A 17,531-nucleotide genomic window follows, 5' to 3' on the forward strand; every position below is an offset into this window, starting at 1 on the left:
ACATGCAATACCTGACTATTTCACAATCAGGGGTGCAGGCCTCTTTTCCCTTAGATTGTCAAATTTAAACAAAATGACAATAGCCAACACAACAATAACTGTCTGGTGTGAATGAATCAAAATTATAATTTTTTTCAAATCAGCAAAAAAATATATTTTATAGTGTACCGCAGAATTTTCGTGATTAATTTATGAGTGCTGTGAGATGAAAAAGTTTGAAAATTGTTGCACTAGGTGTTATAACATCTCTCCCCACCCCTACCCCACAAGCAAAGTGTTCCCTCTGGAGGCAAAATCACCCTCAGTTGAGGACTACTGATATAGACCATGTGAGAAATAAAAAGAGTGGATGTGGCACATGGGTAGGGATAAAATCTAAAAGATCTGGCAAGTGTTTGGATAGGATTTAAAGGTCAAAAACAGAACCACAGAAAAAGCCCTGGAAGCCATGTACTCTAATCCGCTCATAATTGCCTGCAGCATGGTTAACCCTTTTGGAGGGAGTTGGGTAAAATCTACTAATAATCACAACAAATTATCTTGCCCTTTGACTCAGCAATTCCACTCCTAGGAATTTATATTAAATGATTCAAATAAAGAAAAATAATCTTTTATGGACAAAACAACAGTAGTTACATGGAGATAGTGACTGAGTTGTTCTTAACAACCGCACCCTCATGCCTACGATAGTGCGTGCTAAATGAGAGATGCACATTTAAAAGGTCAATTTAAGAGTCAAAGGTGAGATTGAAGATTCTGGAGAGAGAAACTGTAGCTAATCCAGAGGGGATGAGAGGGCAGATAACAAGAATGCAAGCAGAAAAGTTGGTAATTCCTTTTTCAGAGAGAAGGCAACGACTGTAAGAATTTGTGATGAAGAAAATGCAAAGAGAAGTTAAGCAGAGGAACTTACATAGGGCTTAATCAATGACGTCATCTGCAGAGTAGAGAGGACCTGGTGGACCAAAGGTTTGAACAAAATCTTGAGGTTTGGCTGAGGGCATTTCTTGAAAATGAGATTTATGCACTTTCTGCGCAAAACTGCTGGGGAACATGATGTTCAGAAATGAGGACGTCAGACTTCCAGCCAAGATGGAGGCGTAGATAGACACACTGTGTCTCCCTCCACAACTAAGAAGGAATACAACTACCTCAAAACTAGAAACAACCAGAAGTTCCAGAAAATCAAACTGCATGGAGTCCAGTAAACAAAGATATAAAGAAGAAATACTCATCCAGACAGGTAGGAGGGACGGAGCCAGGGCAGAGAGAACACGGTGTGGTGGCAGCAGCAGACCAGCAAAAAGTGCAGTCACACATTTAAAAAAGTCAGGAGGGACACCTGGGAAGCATTCCCAGCTCCTCACCATACCTCGAAGCTCATGGTCCTAGCACCAGGGAAAATCAAGCCTCATTGCTTCTGACTCTGCAGACAAGTGGGGGTTGGGGTGGAGGCAGAAACTGCCGGTCTCTCATCAGAGTCTGCTTGTTTAAAGGACTCCCATGGTCCTAGAATGTCCACAGACCCACCCACTCTGGGAACAACAGCCAGGGCAACAGCTAGAGGGGCGCCAGTCTGGTGTAGAAGTGGGAGAGGTGCCCAGAAAAGGGGCAAGCAGCATTGTTCCCTCTCAGACCCTTCCCCCACACACAGCGCCACAACGTGGTGAAACAGGTGGCCCTGTACTGATGAATCCCTAAGGCTCTGCCCCTTACAATGCAAAAGGAGCAACAGCTCTACCTGGGATGCGGAGGCAAACAAACACAGGAGCCTGTCAAAATGAGGAGACAGAGAAGTATGGCCCAAAAGAGGGAATGGATCAAGGTTCCAGTGGGAGAGCTAAGTGATGAGGAGATAGCCAACCTAACAGATGCAGAATTCAAAACACTGGTGATACAGATGCTCACAGGCTTGACAGATATGCTTGAGTATGGCAAACACATAAGAGAAGCTCTGAAGGCTATGCTAAGTAAAATGAAGGAAAATTCACACAAAACTAATGGTGAAGGGAAGAAAACCGGGGTTCAAATCAATGATTTAGAACATAAGAAAGGAAAAAACAGTCAATCAGTACAGAATGAGGAAGCAAGAATTGAAAAAAGTGAGTAAGACTTCCCAAACTTTGCAAAGAAAATGGACATACAGATCTGGGAAGCACGGAGGGTTCCGGGCTAGCTGGACCCAGAGGGGACCATACCAGAACGCATCATGACTGAAATGCCAAAGGTGAAAGATAAAGGCAGAGTCCTGGGGGCAGTAAGAGAGAGGTGGAGACTTTCCTACAGGGGGGTGCCTATAGGACTATCAGCTGATTTCTCAGAGGACACTTTGTAGGCAGGAAGGGACTGGCAAGCAATATTCAATGTGATGAAAGGCAACCTGCAACCAGGATTACTCTATCCAGCAAGGCTATCAATTGGAATGGAAGGGCAGATGAAGTGCTTCCCAGACAAGGTAAAGCTTAAGGAGTTCATCATCACCAAGCCATTATTATATGAAATGTCAAAGAGACTTACTTAAGAAAAAGAAGATCAAAACTATGAACACTAAAATGACAACAAACTCACAACTATCAACAACTGAATCTAAAAATAAAATCCATCTAAGGAAACCAGAATAGAAACAGAATCATAGATAAGGGGATCATTTGGAGGGTTATCAGCTGGGAGGGGGGAGGGGGAGAAATGGGGATATGGTGCAGGGATTAAGTAGCATAATCAGTTGGTACAAAATAGACAGGGGGAAGTTAAGAACAATATAGGAAAGGGTGAAGCCAAAGAACTTATATGCACGACCCACGGACATGAACTAAGGGGGTGGGATTGCTGGAGCGAAGCAGGGTACTGGGCAGAGGGGAACGAAGGGGAAAAAGATTAGAACTACTTTAATAACATAATCAATAAAATATACTTAAAAAAAGAAGAAGAAGAAATGAGGACGTCCTGGGCACGCTGCAATATTCAGACACTAGAAGGAATAAAGGGTTAAGTAGCCAACTTTCTTTCTGCGGAAGTCCCCAGCAACTTGATTTTTTAATGGCCCTCCAAATATGAAATCCTTGTTAATTTGGCAGCGACTCCACGGCTCTAGAGTGAAGTCGTGCATTTCCATTAAGGTACCGTCTTGCTAAGTGAAATAAGCCAGTCAGAAAGACAAGTACCATATAATTTCATTATATGTGGAATCTAATGAACAGAATGAACTAACAAAATAGAAACGCTCATGGAGACAGCGAACAGCCTGACAGCCGTCAGTAGTGAGAGGGGTTGGGGGGCTGGGTGAAACAGGTGAAGGGATTAAGCAAAAACCAATAACAAAACCGCATTGACCCAGACAACAGTTGGGGGCTTACCAGAAGTAAAGGGGATGGGGAATAGGAGAAGGTCAAGGGAGGATAAATGGTGATGGCAAGGAGATTTGACTTGGGGTGGTAAAACAATACGATATACAGACGATGTTTATAGAATTGCGAAAGAATAAAAAATTAAGGTACCGTTTGGGCAAAGCATGAGTGGAAGGCACTGGGCGGAAGGATGGTGGGCGTGGCCAACCCGCTAGGAGGCCCGCCCCCTTCCCACAGTTCTCCGCGGCAGCCGGCCTAAACCTCTTCCTCGCCTGCTTCCGCGGGCTCGGCAGTGTCTCCCACGATGGACGGGCTCCGGCCTAGGGCAGGGTTGCAGAGGCGCGGGCGGCTAAGACGCCGGCGCCAGCCACAGCCACACAGCGGGTCGGTGCTGGTCCTGCCCTTGAGGCCCAGGAAGATCCGAAGGCAGCTGAGGAGAGGTGCTGCATCCCGCATGGCCGCGCTGAGGGCCCAGACACTGCCAAGCGAGGACTCGAGGGTGGAGTCGACTGGGGACGATCCCCGGGACCCGCTGCCTGGTGGGGCGGCGACCACCCCGGATGGAGCCCGGCGAGAGCCGTACGGCCACCTCGGTCCTGCAGAGCTGCTGGAGGCCTCGCCTGCGGCCCGCTCCGTGCAAACCCCGCCGGCGCGCCTGGTGCCAGCTTCAGCGCCGCCCGCCCGCCTGGTGGAAATACCTGGCGCACCGGCCCGCGTTCTGGAGACTTCGGCCCTGCTGTGCTCGGCCCAGCACTTGGCGGCTGCCACACCGTCGGTGGCCGCAGCGACGCTGTCTGGGCTGCAGGTGGATAGCGCGGGCGGGGAGCTAGCCTGGGACTCCCCGTTGCAGCGCGTCTTGGTCGAGCTTAACCGAATCCCCAGCAGCCGGCGGCGGGCGGCGCGCCTCTTCGAATGGCTCATTGCGCCTATGCCACCGGATCATTTCTACCGGCGTCTGTGGGAACGAGAGGCGGTGCTGGTGCGGCGGCAGGACCACACCTACTACCAGGGTCTCTTTTCTACCGCCGACCTAGACTCCATACTGCGCAACGAGGAGGTACAGTTTGGGCAGCACCTGGACGCCGCGCGGTACATCAACGGGCGGCGCGAAACCTTGAATCCACCCGGCCGCGCCTTGCCCGCCGCTGCGTGGTCCCTGTACCAGGCCGGCTGCTCCCTGCGCCTTCTTTGTCCGCAGGCTTTTTCGACCACCGTGTGGCAGTTTTTGGCTGTGCTTCAGGAGCAGTTTGGAAGCATGGCGGGCTCCAACGTTTACCTCACTCCCCCTAACTCGCAGGGCTTTGCTCCCCACTATGACGACATCGAGGCTTTTGTGCTGCAACTAGAGGGTAGGAAACTCTGGCGAGTCTACCGACCCCGGGTCCCGACTGAGGAACTGGCCCTGACATCAAGCCCTAACTTCAGCCAGGACGACCTTGGTGAGCCGGTGCTGCAGACCGTGCTGGAACCTGGAGATTTGCTCTATTTTCCTCGGGGCTTCATTCACCAAGCCGAATGCCAGGATGGAGTGCACTCTCTGCACCTCACCTTGTCCACATACCAGCGCAATACCTGGGGAGACTTCCTGGAGGCCGTACTGCCTCTGGCAGTGCAGGCTGCAATGGAAGAAAATGTGGAGTTCCGTAGAGGGCTACCACGAGACTTCATGGATTATATGGGGGCCCAGCATTCAGATTCTAAGGATCCTCGAAGAACTGCTTTCATGGAGAAGGTGCGGGTCTTGGTTGCCCGCTTGGGACACTTTGCCCCTGTCGATGCTGTGGCTGACCAGCGAGCCAAAGACTTCATCCATGATTCTCTGCCTCCGGTGTTGACTGATAGGGAGAGGGCACTAAGTGTTTATGGGCTCCCAATTCGCTGGGAGGCTGGAGAACCTGTAAACGTGGGAGCCCAGTTGACAACAGAAACAGAAGTGCACATGCTCCAGGGTGGGATAGCTCGGCTGGTGGGTGAGGGAGACCATTTATATCTCTATTATACAGTGGAAAACTCCCGTGTTTATCATCTGGAAGAGCCCAAGTGCTTGGAGATATTCCCCCAGCAAGCTGATGCCATGGAACTCTTGCTGCGCTCCTACCCAGAGTTTGTGAGAGTCGGGGACCTCCCCTGTGACAGTGTGGAGGACCAGCTTTCCTTGGCAACCATGCTATATGATAAGGGACTGCTGCTCACCAAGATGCCTCTTACCTGAACTAGTTCCATGCTTATTGCTGGAAACAAGACAGTAGTGATGATTCTGTCCTACCACCACCACCTTTTGGGAGGAAAACCTCATGTTCTTACCTTGATAACCATCAATGTGCTGACATTTACCTTTATGACTGATTCAGTGTCACAGAACTCAGATGGTCTTCTAGGAACCACCACCTCATCTAGGCACAAAAGTAAAAGCAGAAGTTGGAGATGGAAAAAGGGAGCCATTTCTACAGAAGTAAACTCGATCCCTGATCGTTTTGGAGTATCAACTTCATCATCACCTTCAGGCTTCAGTGTACTGTGTAGCACTTATTGTGTCATTCTGCTTGAGACATTAGAAGTTTTTATTTGGAAGTTTTCACATCCTTAATTTGAGTTCTTGTTCATCAGTTTGGGGGGACGGTTTGGGATCAGTATCCTGTTTGCTATTGTGAGTTTGTGTGAATGTTAGAAAAGTTATTAAAGTGCCAAAGAATGTTCCCCTGTTTTAAGGCTAGATTATTATGTGGCATGGTTTGAGTGGATATGGGAGAGGGGTAAGGAAGATAGTGAAAATCTATAAGGGCTGAGGTGAAAGGTAACTTGGGTAGTTGTTCATTTGGGGCCAGTTCTATAAGTTTGGGGGGTAATTTGTTCATTTTACTCATGCTTCTTAAACCCCAAACAACACAATCCTATTAGAAAAGTTGTGATAAATTATGTTAAGAGTATGTTATCGTTTTGCTCCGTGCTGTGGGCAACAATGGCTGGCATTGTCTCTAGTTGTGCTGTCATAGGCCTCAGTATTTCAGCTTGTAGCAAGCTGGCCACCAGGGAAGGCTGGTGTTCAAGTTACTTTCCACTCTCATTCTTTTTCTGGCAGTTGGAAGAAACTTCCCCATATCTGGCAAGTGAATATTCTCATGGTTGGTGGAAAAGAGCCTGGTGTACCAGAGAGCACTGGACTTGGAACCAGAAGACCTGGGTTTGGGGTGGTGGCTGGTAGGCAGCTGGCTGAATGACCTGAGGCTGCTGCTACGCATGGGCACACAGATTTTGTGAGTATATATTGGTACAGCTTGATGTCTGCACCTCATCATTTAGATTGTATCTGGAACTTTTAAGATCCTATCAGCATAACTTATAAGCTCAGTTATATATGGTTGAGAACTTTACAAACTTTTCTTTTTAAGTTACAAAACCATAGATTTACATAAAGTAAAAATAATATTCTTCCTCCAACTGCACTTTCCGGAGGTAACCACTATTAAAGGTTAAGCCTACAAGGCTTTTTTTGGTGTGCCTAACAGTAGTTTTTATTTTGTTTTAATTCTTTTTTTTTTTTAATCCAACTTTCAATCAGTTCAAGTAGAGCTCCCTTATTCATTTTTTTTAAGGGATAAAATAAGCAAATTTTATTTGGGCAGTGGTTGGGGGCAGGAAAAAATAACAGGACTGAGAAGATGCCCAAGAAGGAGAGGAGGTAGCTTTTTCTGGCTCCCATATACAGGGCTCACAACTAAGCCCCAGAACATCCAGATCCTGGAAAAGCCTTGTTAAAAGCATAGGACTCACTCCTAGAAAACCTACCATGTAAAGTATCTTGAAGAAAAGTATGGAGTTTCAGTGGTTTTTGCCCCTCTTTGGGTTGCAGGTAAATATGTTTTGCTTCCACCTTCACTTTTTTTATGGCTGCCTCGATCTTGAATATTTTCTGTGTCAGCAAGTCCTTTTGGCTTAGTGTTTGAATCTAGATCAAAACAAATGATGTTGGAAAAAAAACAACTGCATTAGGCTGCAAATCATCAAAAAGCACTAATAAAGTAACTTCTTGCATCACGCTTATTAGTATTAGTTGGTACATAAATGCTGAGAGCATTGTCCTCTTTTGATACTGGTTGGACATTTTTATACCTGTTAATGAAAAATTTACTTAAGCTTTTTGGGCATGATGAAAGGATTCAGCTAAGAAATTCTTGCATGCTGTGACGTTGGTTTTGTGAATTATATATGAAGAAAATCTTACATTTTAAAAATCTCTTTCCCTCTATTCCTTCATTTCCTCTAGAGCTTTGAAAAATTAGAACCACCTGTTCAGCTAGAGTGTTCATTCTTTTGATGACAGAACCCAGATTGGGAATTAAGGAAAGTTTAGTAAGTTGAAGAAAACCTAGGAGGCTGGCTCCAGTCCCTCATTCCTTCATTATGCCTATTTGCAAAAAAGAAAGAACTTTGGTTTAGGATGTAGTGAGGAGAAAACGGGAAGGGAAGGAAAGAAACTATTTTAGAAACAACAACAAACCCTGATTTTGAGGGCTACTTGATACAACTAATAGGGTTTTTGTTTTGTCTTTTTACTAATAGGGCTTTATAATCCTATCTTGCACAGATATTTTATTTTTATTTTTTATTTTATTACAGGAGAAGGGAGGGAGAAAAAGAGGGAGAGAAACATTGATGTGTAGTTGCCTCTCACATGCCCCCAACAGGGAACCTGGCCCGCAACCCAGGCATGTGCCCTGACTGGGGATTGAACCGGCAACCCTTTGGTTTGCAGGCAGGCACTCAATCCAATGAGCCACATCAGCCAGGGCTTGCACAGATGTTTTGTGTGTTCAAATGGCATGGTATCTGTGTCTAGGATTGTAGAAAGTATTTCTATGGTGGGGAAAGGGGTATGTACACATGCTTAGAGGGCAAAAAGGGTGTGAAACACTCTTGAGAGCCCTGAACTTTCTCTTGAAAACACAACTTGCACTTATCTACCCTGTTCTTGATCTCCTGAAGCAGTTCTTGGTTTCCTTCATTTTCTAAGTTGAGTATCTTCATTGCCTGGTGAATTTCCCTGAAAGATAAGAAGTTCTTAGTTTCTATCCTTAAAAAAAAAAAAATGGGGGTGGAAAATACAGGACTTAGAATCAAGACAAGACTCTAAATTCCAATCCTAACTGTGAGGTTTTGCTGAGCCTTATCTGCAAGTGGTATGATGCTTAGCTTATATGGATGTTGTGTAGTTTTTGAGATGATATATTTGAAGGCATTAATAGGTACCATTTATTGAATGTCTTATTATGGATACTGAACATGTCATCTCATTAATCATCACCACAAAGCCATAAGATAGACTGTCGTCTGCATTTGCTATATAAAAAAATGGGCTTGGAGAGTCTGAGGAACTTACCCAGGCTCACACGGCTAGCGCAGGCCTGAGCTGGGATTCAAACACTAGACTCCTTTTACTGTAAAGCCTGTTGTTAGTTAAAGAAATGAATAACTTGCCATTGGGCTACAGAATAGGTGCCTGAACTACATGAGCTTGACTTTCAATCTTATCCTAGTTTTTCGGTTACCCATTCGGGTAAGTAGGTAAATGGCACAGATGAGTCTGTGCTTTTACAGACATTAGGCAGCCTGGAAAGTCAGGAATATATTCTATTAACAAGGATGAAAGCATTGGCAGTACAAGGGGTGGTCGAAGGAACCAGAGGTTTGGTGCTTACTTTATAACAGCATCGTGGTTTTCTAAGAGCAGCACGTCAAGGAAGGTGTCCCTGACCTGGTCCCCTTGAAGTTTGAGGGCTAGGATGCTACGGCAAGCTTCTAGTCGAACACCTGGTGACGTTTCATAGTGTACAGCCCAGAGCAGGAGGTCTGTCAGCTGGGGACTCACTTGACCAATCTGTCCCAAAGCTGCAGAGATTAGAGGGCAGCACGTTCCACTGTCACTCACTGAAGACTAACCTTGCTATATCCTGACATCCAGAAATGGTCTTAATAAATAATGTGTAGGCAGCCACTTGCTACTTAATTATTACAGATGCTAAATTAAGTGTTTGTTTGTATCTTTCCTTTTGGATGATAATCACCATTAGAATAGAGATGGATTTCAGTAGAACATTCTCTCCAAAGGACTCCTAGGGGGGGTGTTCCATACCGTCCTTGCCCATTAGGATGTGAGAATATACTAATTTCCCCTATCATAAATAGGTAAATGTAGGGATGAGTTATGGGACAGATAACTCAGAAGACTAGCCTAGTCAAGGCAGAGTGATGGGGAAAGGAGGCATAATTACTTCACAGGTTTACCTAGGGCCGATTCTGCTAGAGACCTGCCAAACACTGTCAGAGAAAAGCAATGCAAGATGCTTAAAAAGAAACTAGGAAATTTTGAGGGGAGGGTTTTAAGTCTGTAGTAGTCTTGAATGTGGTCTGACTTTTAGGGAGTCCTATAGTTGAAGCCTCCTGAGAAAGCAAGTGTATCCAATAGTGGATACCTACTTGGAACTTATCCCTAATTCAATTGTCAGGGAGTATCAGCCCTTTGCCTTAACAAATTTGACATTGACCTAGACTCTGGATCCTTAACTAAAAATTGAAAAGGCAGAAAATAATCTTTAATTTCTCAGTAAAGGAACTTCTTAGCCAGTGTGATCATGCCCTCCCCTACACTCCACCCCTTTCCTGGAGGAATTCTAGGTATCCTTTGTACAGCACTAGCATATGGGAGGGTGTTTGAAGTTGAGAGCTGAGACCACTCTTTCTGTCATACCTCGAATGGCAAAGGCCTTAATTTTCCAGTAAGGATCTTTCTGTGTCAGATTCAGAAGGCATTTAAGGACCTGGGATGAATAAAAGGCAATGTTGAGTGGAGAAGACTAAAGCAAGAATGACCAGGGACAGGGACCTGTCTTGGCTCAAACGTACTATAACTTAAAAATGACATATCACTTCTAGTGACAAATGAGCTGGAGCCTGAAGTACTAACCTGCACATATAATATATTAGCTGAATTATCTCATATCTGTAAATTGATTTTCTCAGATGACAGATTCATATGGTCATACAGGCCTCCTTTGAAGACCTCCATCAGGTTTTCCCCTAATAACATGGGATTACAACTTCATTCACAGGAGTTAATCCTAATGCCCATAACTAAGGTTAAGAATAGGATTCAGGGATGTGCTCTAGAGTAAAGACTGGCCTGGTAAGGAGCTCAATGTGGTCCTAAGTGATTGATGTGGCCCATATATGCCCTCACCTTCCTGGTTCTGATATCTCATTCTGTGTCCCCACAGAATGGTGAGTGTACAATGCACATCAAGGGAAGCTCAGGGTAATGACCTCTTCTGGCTGATCAGGTAAGATGGAATCATGTTTCCTTGACTCACCATTGTATTACGGATCTGCAGGGCACCTGCTGCTAAACATGCTGCCCGCCGAACTGCCATGAAGTCATCAGAGAAACAGTTTAGGAAGCTTGGGAGAAGCTTGGCGGTCATGAGCTTGAGCCCACCAATCAGGGACAGGGCTTCCACCCGCTCTTGGGAATTTCCTTCACACAGCTTGACTCTGTAAAGCACGGGTGCTTTTATTTTCCTTCCTTAAACATTTGGTGCTCCCTCCCCTACAGTGCCCTCAGGATAAAATCCAACCTCTGTAGGCTCTACATTATTCACCCCCACCCTTTCCTGTCAGCCTATCCTCATTAGGTTAAGTTTCACTGGGTAGAAACTCCACTGTCTTATTTACTTGAATCCCTATTACCTAGCATAAGCTAGGCACTAAACTATGTTCAATGACTAAAGACTAAATAAAAGAAACTTTCAAACATGCACTTCTTGCTTGCTTCAGTTCTTTTCATTGCCTTCACATGTGCCGTCCTCATTTCTGCATTTGGCTCCTAGCCTGGAATGCCTTTCCTTCTCCTCTCTGCCAACGTAGTCTTACCCATCCTCCATGAAACTTGACCTTGCTAAGCATTTATGTATCTTGCATGTATGATCAGAATCATGTCATGCTTTTGAACTGTTTCAGTCATCCAAAACGGCCTCATGCCTAGTGGGCACTCAGTGATACTTTCCTTAGCCACACTGTTAGTGTCTATAGGGAGTGTTAACTTTTTGTTTTATTTTTTAAAAATAATCCTGCATTGGACCTTAGTACAATGCTGAGCATACAGAGCAGCTCCACAAAGGCTGGCTGGATCCCAGGACCCCTGAACCCTTAAGAATAGAAAAGCTTCTCTCTTCATGTTGACTAGGTTTACCTGATTGTGTCATGCACCTCTTTCCCAAGACTCATTTGCCCCAGAGCTTTGGCAGCTGCTTGTCTTACTTCCTTATTCCAGTCATTCCACATCAGCTGGATCAACTTCTGTTTTATATCCTATAAATAGGTGTAATAATTAGCTACCATTTACTGAACATCCGTTTCGTACTTGGCACTGTGCTGAGAGTTTTTACCCTTCACTTAATCCTCTCAAACAATCCAATGAGGCAGATATTACCATTTACAGATGACAAAATGCAAGCTTAGATTTACTTGCCCAGGCAAGGTTAACAATTTGTGTAGCAGTTGAGGCAGAATTAACTCAGACTAAAACGTCTTCAGGTAATTATTCTGAATGGCCAGATTTTGTGCTTTCCACATCAAAATGCGAGGATCAAAGAGTAGAAGGTGTTCACTTTTCATGGGAATGGGAATGTTCTGGGCTATTTTGTTATTAGGAAAAGATATAGGGACACATAGAGAAAAGGGAAAAATCCCATTTGGGTAGCTGAAGATGATTAAAAAATAATAGCAAGAAGGAGGTCAGGTGGAAGCCTAAATGACAGTCAGGGTTTTTCAGGCCGTAAGTCTCCCTTCAGTTCTACGCAAGGCTTGTTTGGCTTTGGCTCCCACTCCTTCACATACTTTTAACTGATGTGGTCAGCCTATGCTAATTTCTCTCTCAAAAGTTTTAAGAGCACCTTACATTTATTGCTTATTCTTGAATCATTTATGTATGTTAGTCTTGTTACTGCAACTATAATGTCAGTTTTTGAAAGCAGTGACTGTGTTTTATACTTTCTCTATATGTGTGCTAAACACTTAGGGAAAGCCAGCAGAGACACCAGTGTAATTAGGTTCTTGGGTAGTTTCAGTCAGTGCTTCTAAAACTACCCTGTGACCAAGGACTGATATTTGAGTGGGAAAATGTCATTGGCTTATACTTATATAGTACATTGATATTGAGGTAATGTCAAATCACTGTAAAAGTTTTTAAATGGGTTTTTTTGTTGTTGTTGGATTTTTTTTCTTATTTCATTTTAGATGGGTTATAAACAGTTTGTGGACTGCCACCAAGCTGAGAAGCAGTGGCTTAAGTAACAGAGAGCCATGTTGACACCTGAAGATAATTCTGGGTTAGGAGTAAAAGGCAGCCATGTGAGGACAGAGATCTATTTGGTAAGAATGAGATACTAGACAGCAGCAAAACATGGAGGGGCTCTCTAGCCTAGACTTTCTGTCCTGGAAACAGAAAGAAAAGGCTTACCAAACAGACAGTTCCACCGATCCGTGAGAGAGCCTGGCAGGCCACAATCCTGTCCTTCCATTGATGGCTATTTAGCTCCACAGTAAGCATGGTGTGTATCAGGGTCTGAGGAAATGGAAGACTTGTATGGGTGGATATTCATGATCATCTTTAGAGATGCTAGAACCTCAGAGAACTTCCATCCTAATGTGGCAGCCTGCATAATTAATGTCACAAGTACATGAGATGCCCATCCCTAACAAGAGGTGGGTTTATAAAATTTGGACTACTCTTCCAAGTCAACTGACTTCTGGGATCATCAATCAGGGAACAAAATATAGATTTTGTAATCTGAACAGAAAAGTCCTGGGGCCCTCTCCTTTTGACTTTAACTATCTTCACCCTTAAAATGATTTTTATATGCCTCAGTCTTTTGTGTTTCACATTTCTGCTGAAATTAAACAATTGCAGGTCTATGTGATCTTCAAGGGTAAACTTAGAGCAGAAGTAAATTCTGCATGTCACAATTCTTATTGCATATATAGAAACCATCTGCAGCCTACTTTTCTCACCTTTCTCTAGGCTAGCTGTTGAAACTTTTCCCTGTATATACTTCTACAGCCCAGTTGCATCACACTGAGTCTACTTTTACCTATGCTTGAGATCACCCTACCCAACCACCTGCATTTTGGAATTTTTACATGCACTTATCTCAAAGACCCAATTGTTCCCCTAAACTTGGTTCTTTTTCTGACCCCATAATGGACACATACTGTCTTCCCACTGAGATGGCTCAGTAGTACGTATGCCTGGTGCTCATTGTCTTCATTCTTCTGGTTAAACAGCTGATGGAGGATCCTTTTAATCACAGGGTAAGTGCCAGCACCCTCCAGAGCCAAGCACTGAGCTGCAGCCCAGCTATCCACGCCATTACCTGCCACAGCGGGGTGAAAAAAGGAGTCCAGATAGGTGACCTGTTTTCACCGCAGAGAGTAGCCTTTGGGTGCCTGATATCTCACTTTCCTGTGCCCCTTTCAGTCTAGAAATCCAGTCCCACATTTAAACCATATTTAAATGGAGCATAGCAAGGTTTTAAATATAGACTGAAAGTCTGAACCTGGAAAGTTAAATCCTGAAAGGCTCTTGTAAGGTAACAGCACTAAGGCACTCCTGGCTTGGCTGAGAGAGACAGTTTTTCCTCCACTTGGAGATGGGGAAGTCTGAAGAGGAGGCTTTCTTAAGACAGATGAATCAAGTTGTTGAGTTTCTATATGCAGAAGGCCAAACTAGTCATCCAGTTGTCCTTGCCTGTCCCCATCCCCCTGACAAGGAACAGGCACATCTCTGAGCAGTCAGGCACCTTGGGCATATCACTTTACCTTTTTGCTTGTATTATTCCAACAATACATGTAGACAATGCCTGTAAGTTAATATGCAAAATGGAAGCATGATGTGTCCAAATGGTGATATTTTAATTTTCATATCATATTTTCAATTATGTCATATTTGAATTAAAAGAAAGGGTATGGTTCCTAAATATATCTATGAAACACTTAGCCCAGATACCACTAGGTGGCAGTGTACCTATTTTGTAGAAGTACCTAGGAAGGACTAAGTTTAGCATGTTGTAAGATGAACACAAACCCAATACAGTAGACATCACAGAGCATGATAGTGGAGAAGAAAAGATTAGAAAAAGCTGATAGTAAGATATATTTTCTTTACCCCAAATCCCCAGGTCAGAAGAAAAGGAGTTACCCTTCAAAAGAGCAGTCTGCATGATGTCCTGGGCAAGGGGATTATGTGACTGTATGGCATATTGGCATATCGCTGCTGCCATCCGTACGTTGACATTCTTGTCGCAAAGAGCAGCCTCCAGAGCGGGCTTTAAAACCTCTGGCAAGTCCTGGATTGTTGGGGCTTTCACAGTCTCCTCCTTGTCTGATAAGAAAGAGTGAGAGGGGCATGATAACCCTTTGCTTTTCTCTGAAACACAGCTTCCTTCCCATAGCCACATGGCAGCCAACCTCAGTTTCACTTGCTGGTGCTTACTTCTACATAATATAATTAGAGTTTAGATGAGCCCCTACAATAAGCAGGATTTTATGGCCCACTTCTGTCTTGGGAATGCCAGTTCCCAATCCTTGATCATCTGGCCTCAAAGGAGCTGTATTCATGCTAAAGAAGAATGTTTTCAGCTAGACTATGGTGACTTTCACCGTAAGTTTTAGTGATGAAAACATATTTACACTGTATATTTTTGTATTTTTACATTACATTTTGTATTTTAATGATAATAGCGTTATAGTTCAGTTAGTGCTTTGCCATTTATATAGTGTTTTCATATTCATCCCATTCATTCTTCACTGAAGTGGGCAAGGCAGATAGGACTGCAGAGCTCACCTGAAATGTGTATTTTAGGAGTCTTTAAACAGACTCACTAGACTATTATGAGCCACACATGGTACCAATCTTTGGCAGAATATAGGATAGGAGCACAGCTGGCCAACAAGGCAGTATCAGGCTCACCTTTTGGCCAGAGTTCTTGAGGTGGTTCGTATGGCATTCCACAGAGACTTTTGGGGACAGCTTAGGAGCATGGAATCCCCTCTGGATACATGTCTTATGATTCACAGGAGTTAGTATCTTTTGTAACAACTCCACATATATAATTCTAGGGTCACCAAAGGGCATGCTGTTATGTAAGTCATGGCATTCATGGAAGCTTAAACAATGGTACCCCTCGAAGTATTTATATTTCATTTATAGTTCTTCCCAGTTCAAATGTAATTGATCAATCAGGGTTCATTTTTATCATAAGCAATGTTGCCTATAAATATAGTTCCTGTCCTTGTCAGGTTATCAGGGTAACAGGTAGGCATTTAATTAAAGCTCAGATTCTCAAGTAGAAGGGGAAGGGTTTTATTAACCTTCTGTCCACAACTATCCTCATTTTATATATAAGGAATTTGAAGCTCAGAGAAGTTAACTGACTCCCCAACAAGCTTGACCTATGACTAAGATTTTAGGATTTCTAATCTGTCATTTTTACTACTGCTGCAGGCTGCTAAGCCAATTGTTAAGAATGGGCTAGATGGAAATCTGTATTTCAAGGGAATAGATAGAAGTTAGTTGAGTGTTTCAAGAAATAATGAGTAGATCATTTTCTTCAGGAAGGTGGGAGAAGGAAACAAGACAAATCTCAATGCCTAGGACATGTGAAAGGGATCACATGAAAGGCATAGTTCTTGTGGCAGAAGACAAAGGTGTTTGTAAGTATGTGGAAGATTTGGGGATAAGATTATAATATCTGCTGCTGCTTACTGAAGGTTTTCTGTCAGGCACTGAACATACAAGGTCTGTCCAGAAAAAGTCCAGCCATTGTTAATATAACGAGAACAGTTTGCATGACATCGTATAACCTGGCAGCCCAGGAGAGTGGACTGGAATGCACAGGTGTGAACAATGAAGACTTCACTGTACTAGTCAGTGGGGGCGGAAGACGCTGAGTGAGCATGTGTACTGTGTGGCCATTGCATTCAAAATGACTGAGCAAATAGAGCAACAAATCTGTATCAAATTTTGCATTAGGTTTGAACATTCCTCCGCAGAAACTACTTGGATGACTCAAGGCTGCACCTATGGACAACTGGTGATTGGCAGCTTCATAACGACAATGACTCATGCAAAACATCTTATGCAGAGTTTTTTAACGAAACATCAAATCAACCAGGTGACTCATCCCCTCTACAGCCCAGATTTGGTGCCCTGCAACTTCTGGCTTTTCCCAAAACTAAGATCACCTTTGAAAGGGAAGAGATTTCAGACCATTGATGAGATTCAGGAAAATACAACAGGGCAGCTGATGGCGACTGGGAGAACTGTATGAGATTCCCAAGGTGCCTACTTTGAAGGGGACTGAGGTATCGTTGTCCTATGTACAATGTTTCTTCTATCTTGTACCTTCTTCAATAAATGCTTCTATTTTTATAGTACATGGCTAGATACCATCTGGACAGACCTCGTCTATCATCCCATTTAATACCCAAGGAAATAAGCAATTATAATAGAAAAATGTATGTATGTGGACACATGTATAGCAATGACACCAAATCAAGTCTGGGGCAGGGAAGACTCTTCAGAGGAGGTGACAGCTGAAAATTGAAGAGCAAGTATAGAAGTTAATCAGGTGAAGTGAGGAAGAATTTTCTGACAGAGGGAACAGCAAATTTAAAACTTGGAGGAAAAATGCCCATATCTGGAACTCAATAGACAGGATATAAGTGAAATGAAACTTTAAAAATCTTAACAACTTTGTAGAACTAAAATTAGTCCCTGCCCTTAGGGAGCCCTTGCCTACTAGGGATGGGAGAAAAGTAAACAGACCATTGTGACAGAGTTATAAGTATTAGGACAGGAATAATAATATCGGGATGGTGCCCTAGCTGGTGTGGCTCGATTGGTATAAAGCCAAAAGGTTACAGGTTCAATTCCTGCTCAGGACACATGCCTAGGTTGCAGATTGGACCCAGTTGGGATTGTATGAGACAACGGATTAATGTTTCTCTCTCACATTGATGTTTTTTTCCCTCTCTTTCTGCCCTACCTTCTCTCTCAAAAATAATAGTAATATTAGGATGGTACCAGCAGCAGAGAAAGAAAAAGAGTTAGCTCAGGCTTCACATGAAAAAAAGGTG

The 17,531-nt window shown here is 43.8% G+C and overlaps 2 protein-coding genes and 1 long non-coding RNA gene across 4 annotated transcripts in view; 2 read left to right on the forward strand and 1 right to left on the reverse strand.

Moving 5' to 3' along the window:
- The window catches only part of HEATR4 (HEAT repeat containing 4), a 37,152-nt gene that overhangs the window by 12,140 nt on the left and 7,481 nt on the right, over positions 1-17,531 (reverse strand). Inside the window, exons 6-15 of the mRNA XM_090271115.1 lie at positions 14,593-14,775; positions 13,608-13,768; positions 12,856-12,960; positions 11,587-11,705; positions 10,709-10,889; positions 10,090-10,159; positions 9,041-9,230; positions 8,307-8,385; positions 7,131-7,290; positions 5,679-5,737 (exon numbers count right to left, since the gene is read on the reverse strand). Coding sequence (XP_090127241.1) covers positions 5,679-5,737; positions 7,131-7,290; positions 8,307-8,385; positions 9,041-9,230; positions 10,090-10,159; positions 10,709-10,889; positions 11,587-11,705; positions 12,856-12,960; positions 13,608-13,768; positions 14,593-14,775 — 1,307 coding nt within the window. The remainder of the gene's footprint in view (positions 1-5,678; positions 5,738-7,130; positions 7,291-8,306; positions 8,386-9,040; positions 9,231-10,089; positions 10,160-10,708; positions 10,890-11,586; positions 11,706-12,855; positions 12,961-13,607; positions 13,769-14,592; positions 14,776-17,531) is intronic.
- Positions 3,600-11,152, forward strand: RIOX1 (ribosomal oxygenase 1). 2 transcript variants are annotated; one of them, XM_090271113.1, is made up of 3 exons: positions 3,600-5,991; positions 6,424-6,598; positions 10,616-11,152. In XM_090271113.1, the coding sequence occupies exon 1, from the start codon at positions 3,649-3,651 to the stop codon at positions 5,554-5,556; it is 1,908 nt and encodes a 635-aa protein (XP_090127239.1). In that variant the 5' UTR covers positions 3,600-3,648; the 3' UTR covers positions 5,557-5,991; positions 6,424-6,598; positions 10,616-11,152. The 2 variants fall into 2 exon arrangements, with proteins under 2 accessions (XP_090127239.1, XP_090127240.1); XM_090271114.1 differs by having other exon boundaries at positions 3,600-5,856.
- Positions 12,347-16,826, forward strand: LOC150017016 (uncharacterized). The gene is made up of 2 exons (XR_016509855.1): positions 12,347-12,767; positions 16,426-16,826. It is a non-coding gene; the product is annotated as an uncharacterized LOC150017016 (long non-coding RNA).

This window comes from Furipterus horrens, unplaced genomic scaffold (genome assembly GCF_987537825.1).
Source record: "Furipterus horrens unplaced genomic scaffold, mFurHor1.1.pri manual_scaffold_3, whole genome shotgun sequence".
Lineage (NCBI taxonomy): Eukaryota > Metazoa > Chordata > Mammalia > Chiroptera > Furipteridae > Furipterus > Furipterus horrens.

Bases quoted from the DNA above. Each gene is read 5' to 3' on its own strand.
- RIOX1 (XM_090271113.1), top strand. From the start codon at position 3,649: ATGGACGGGCTCCGGCCTAGGGCAGGGTTGCAGAGGCGCGGGCGGCTA.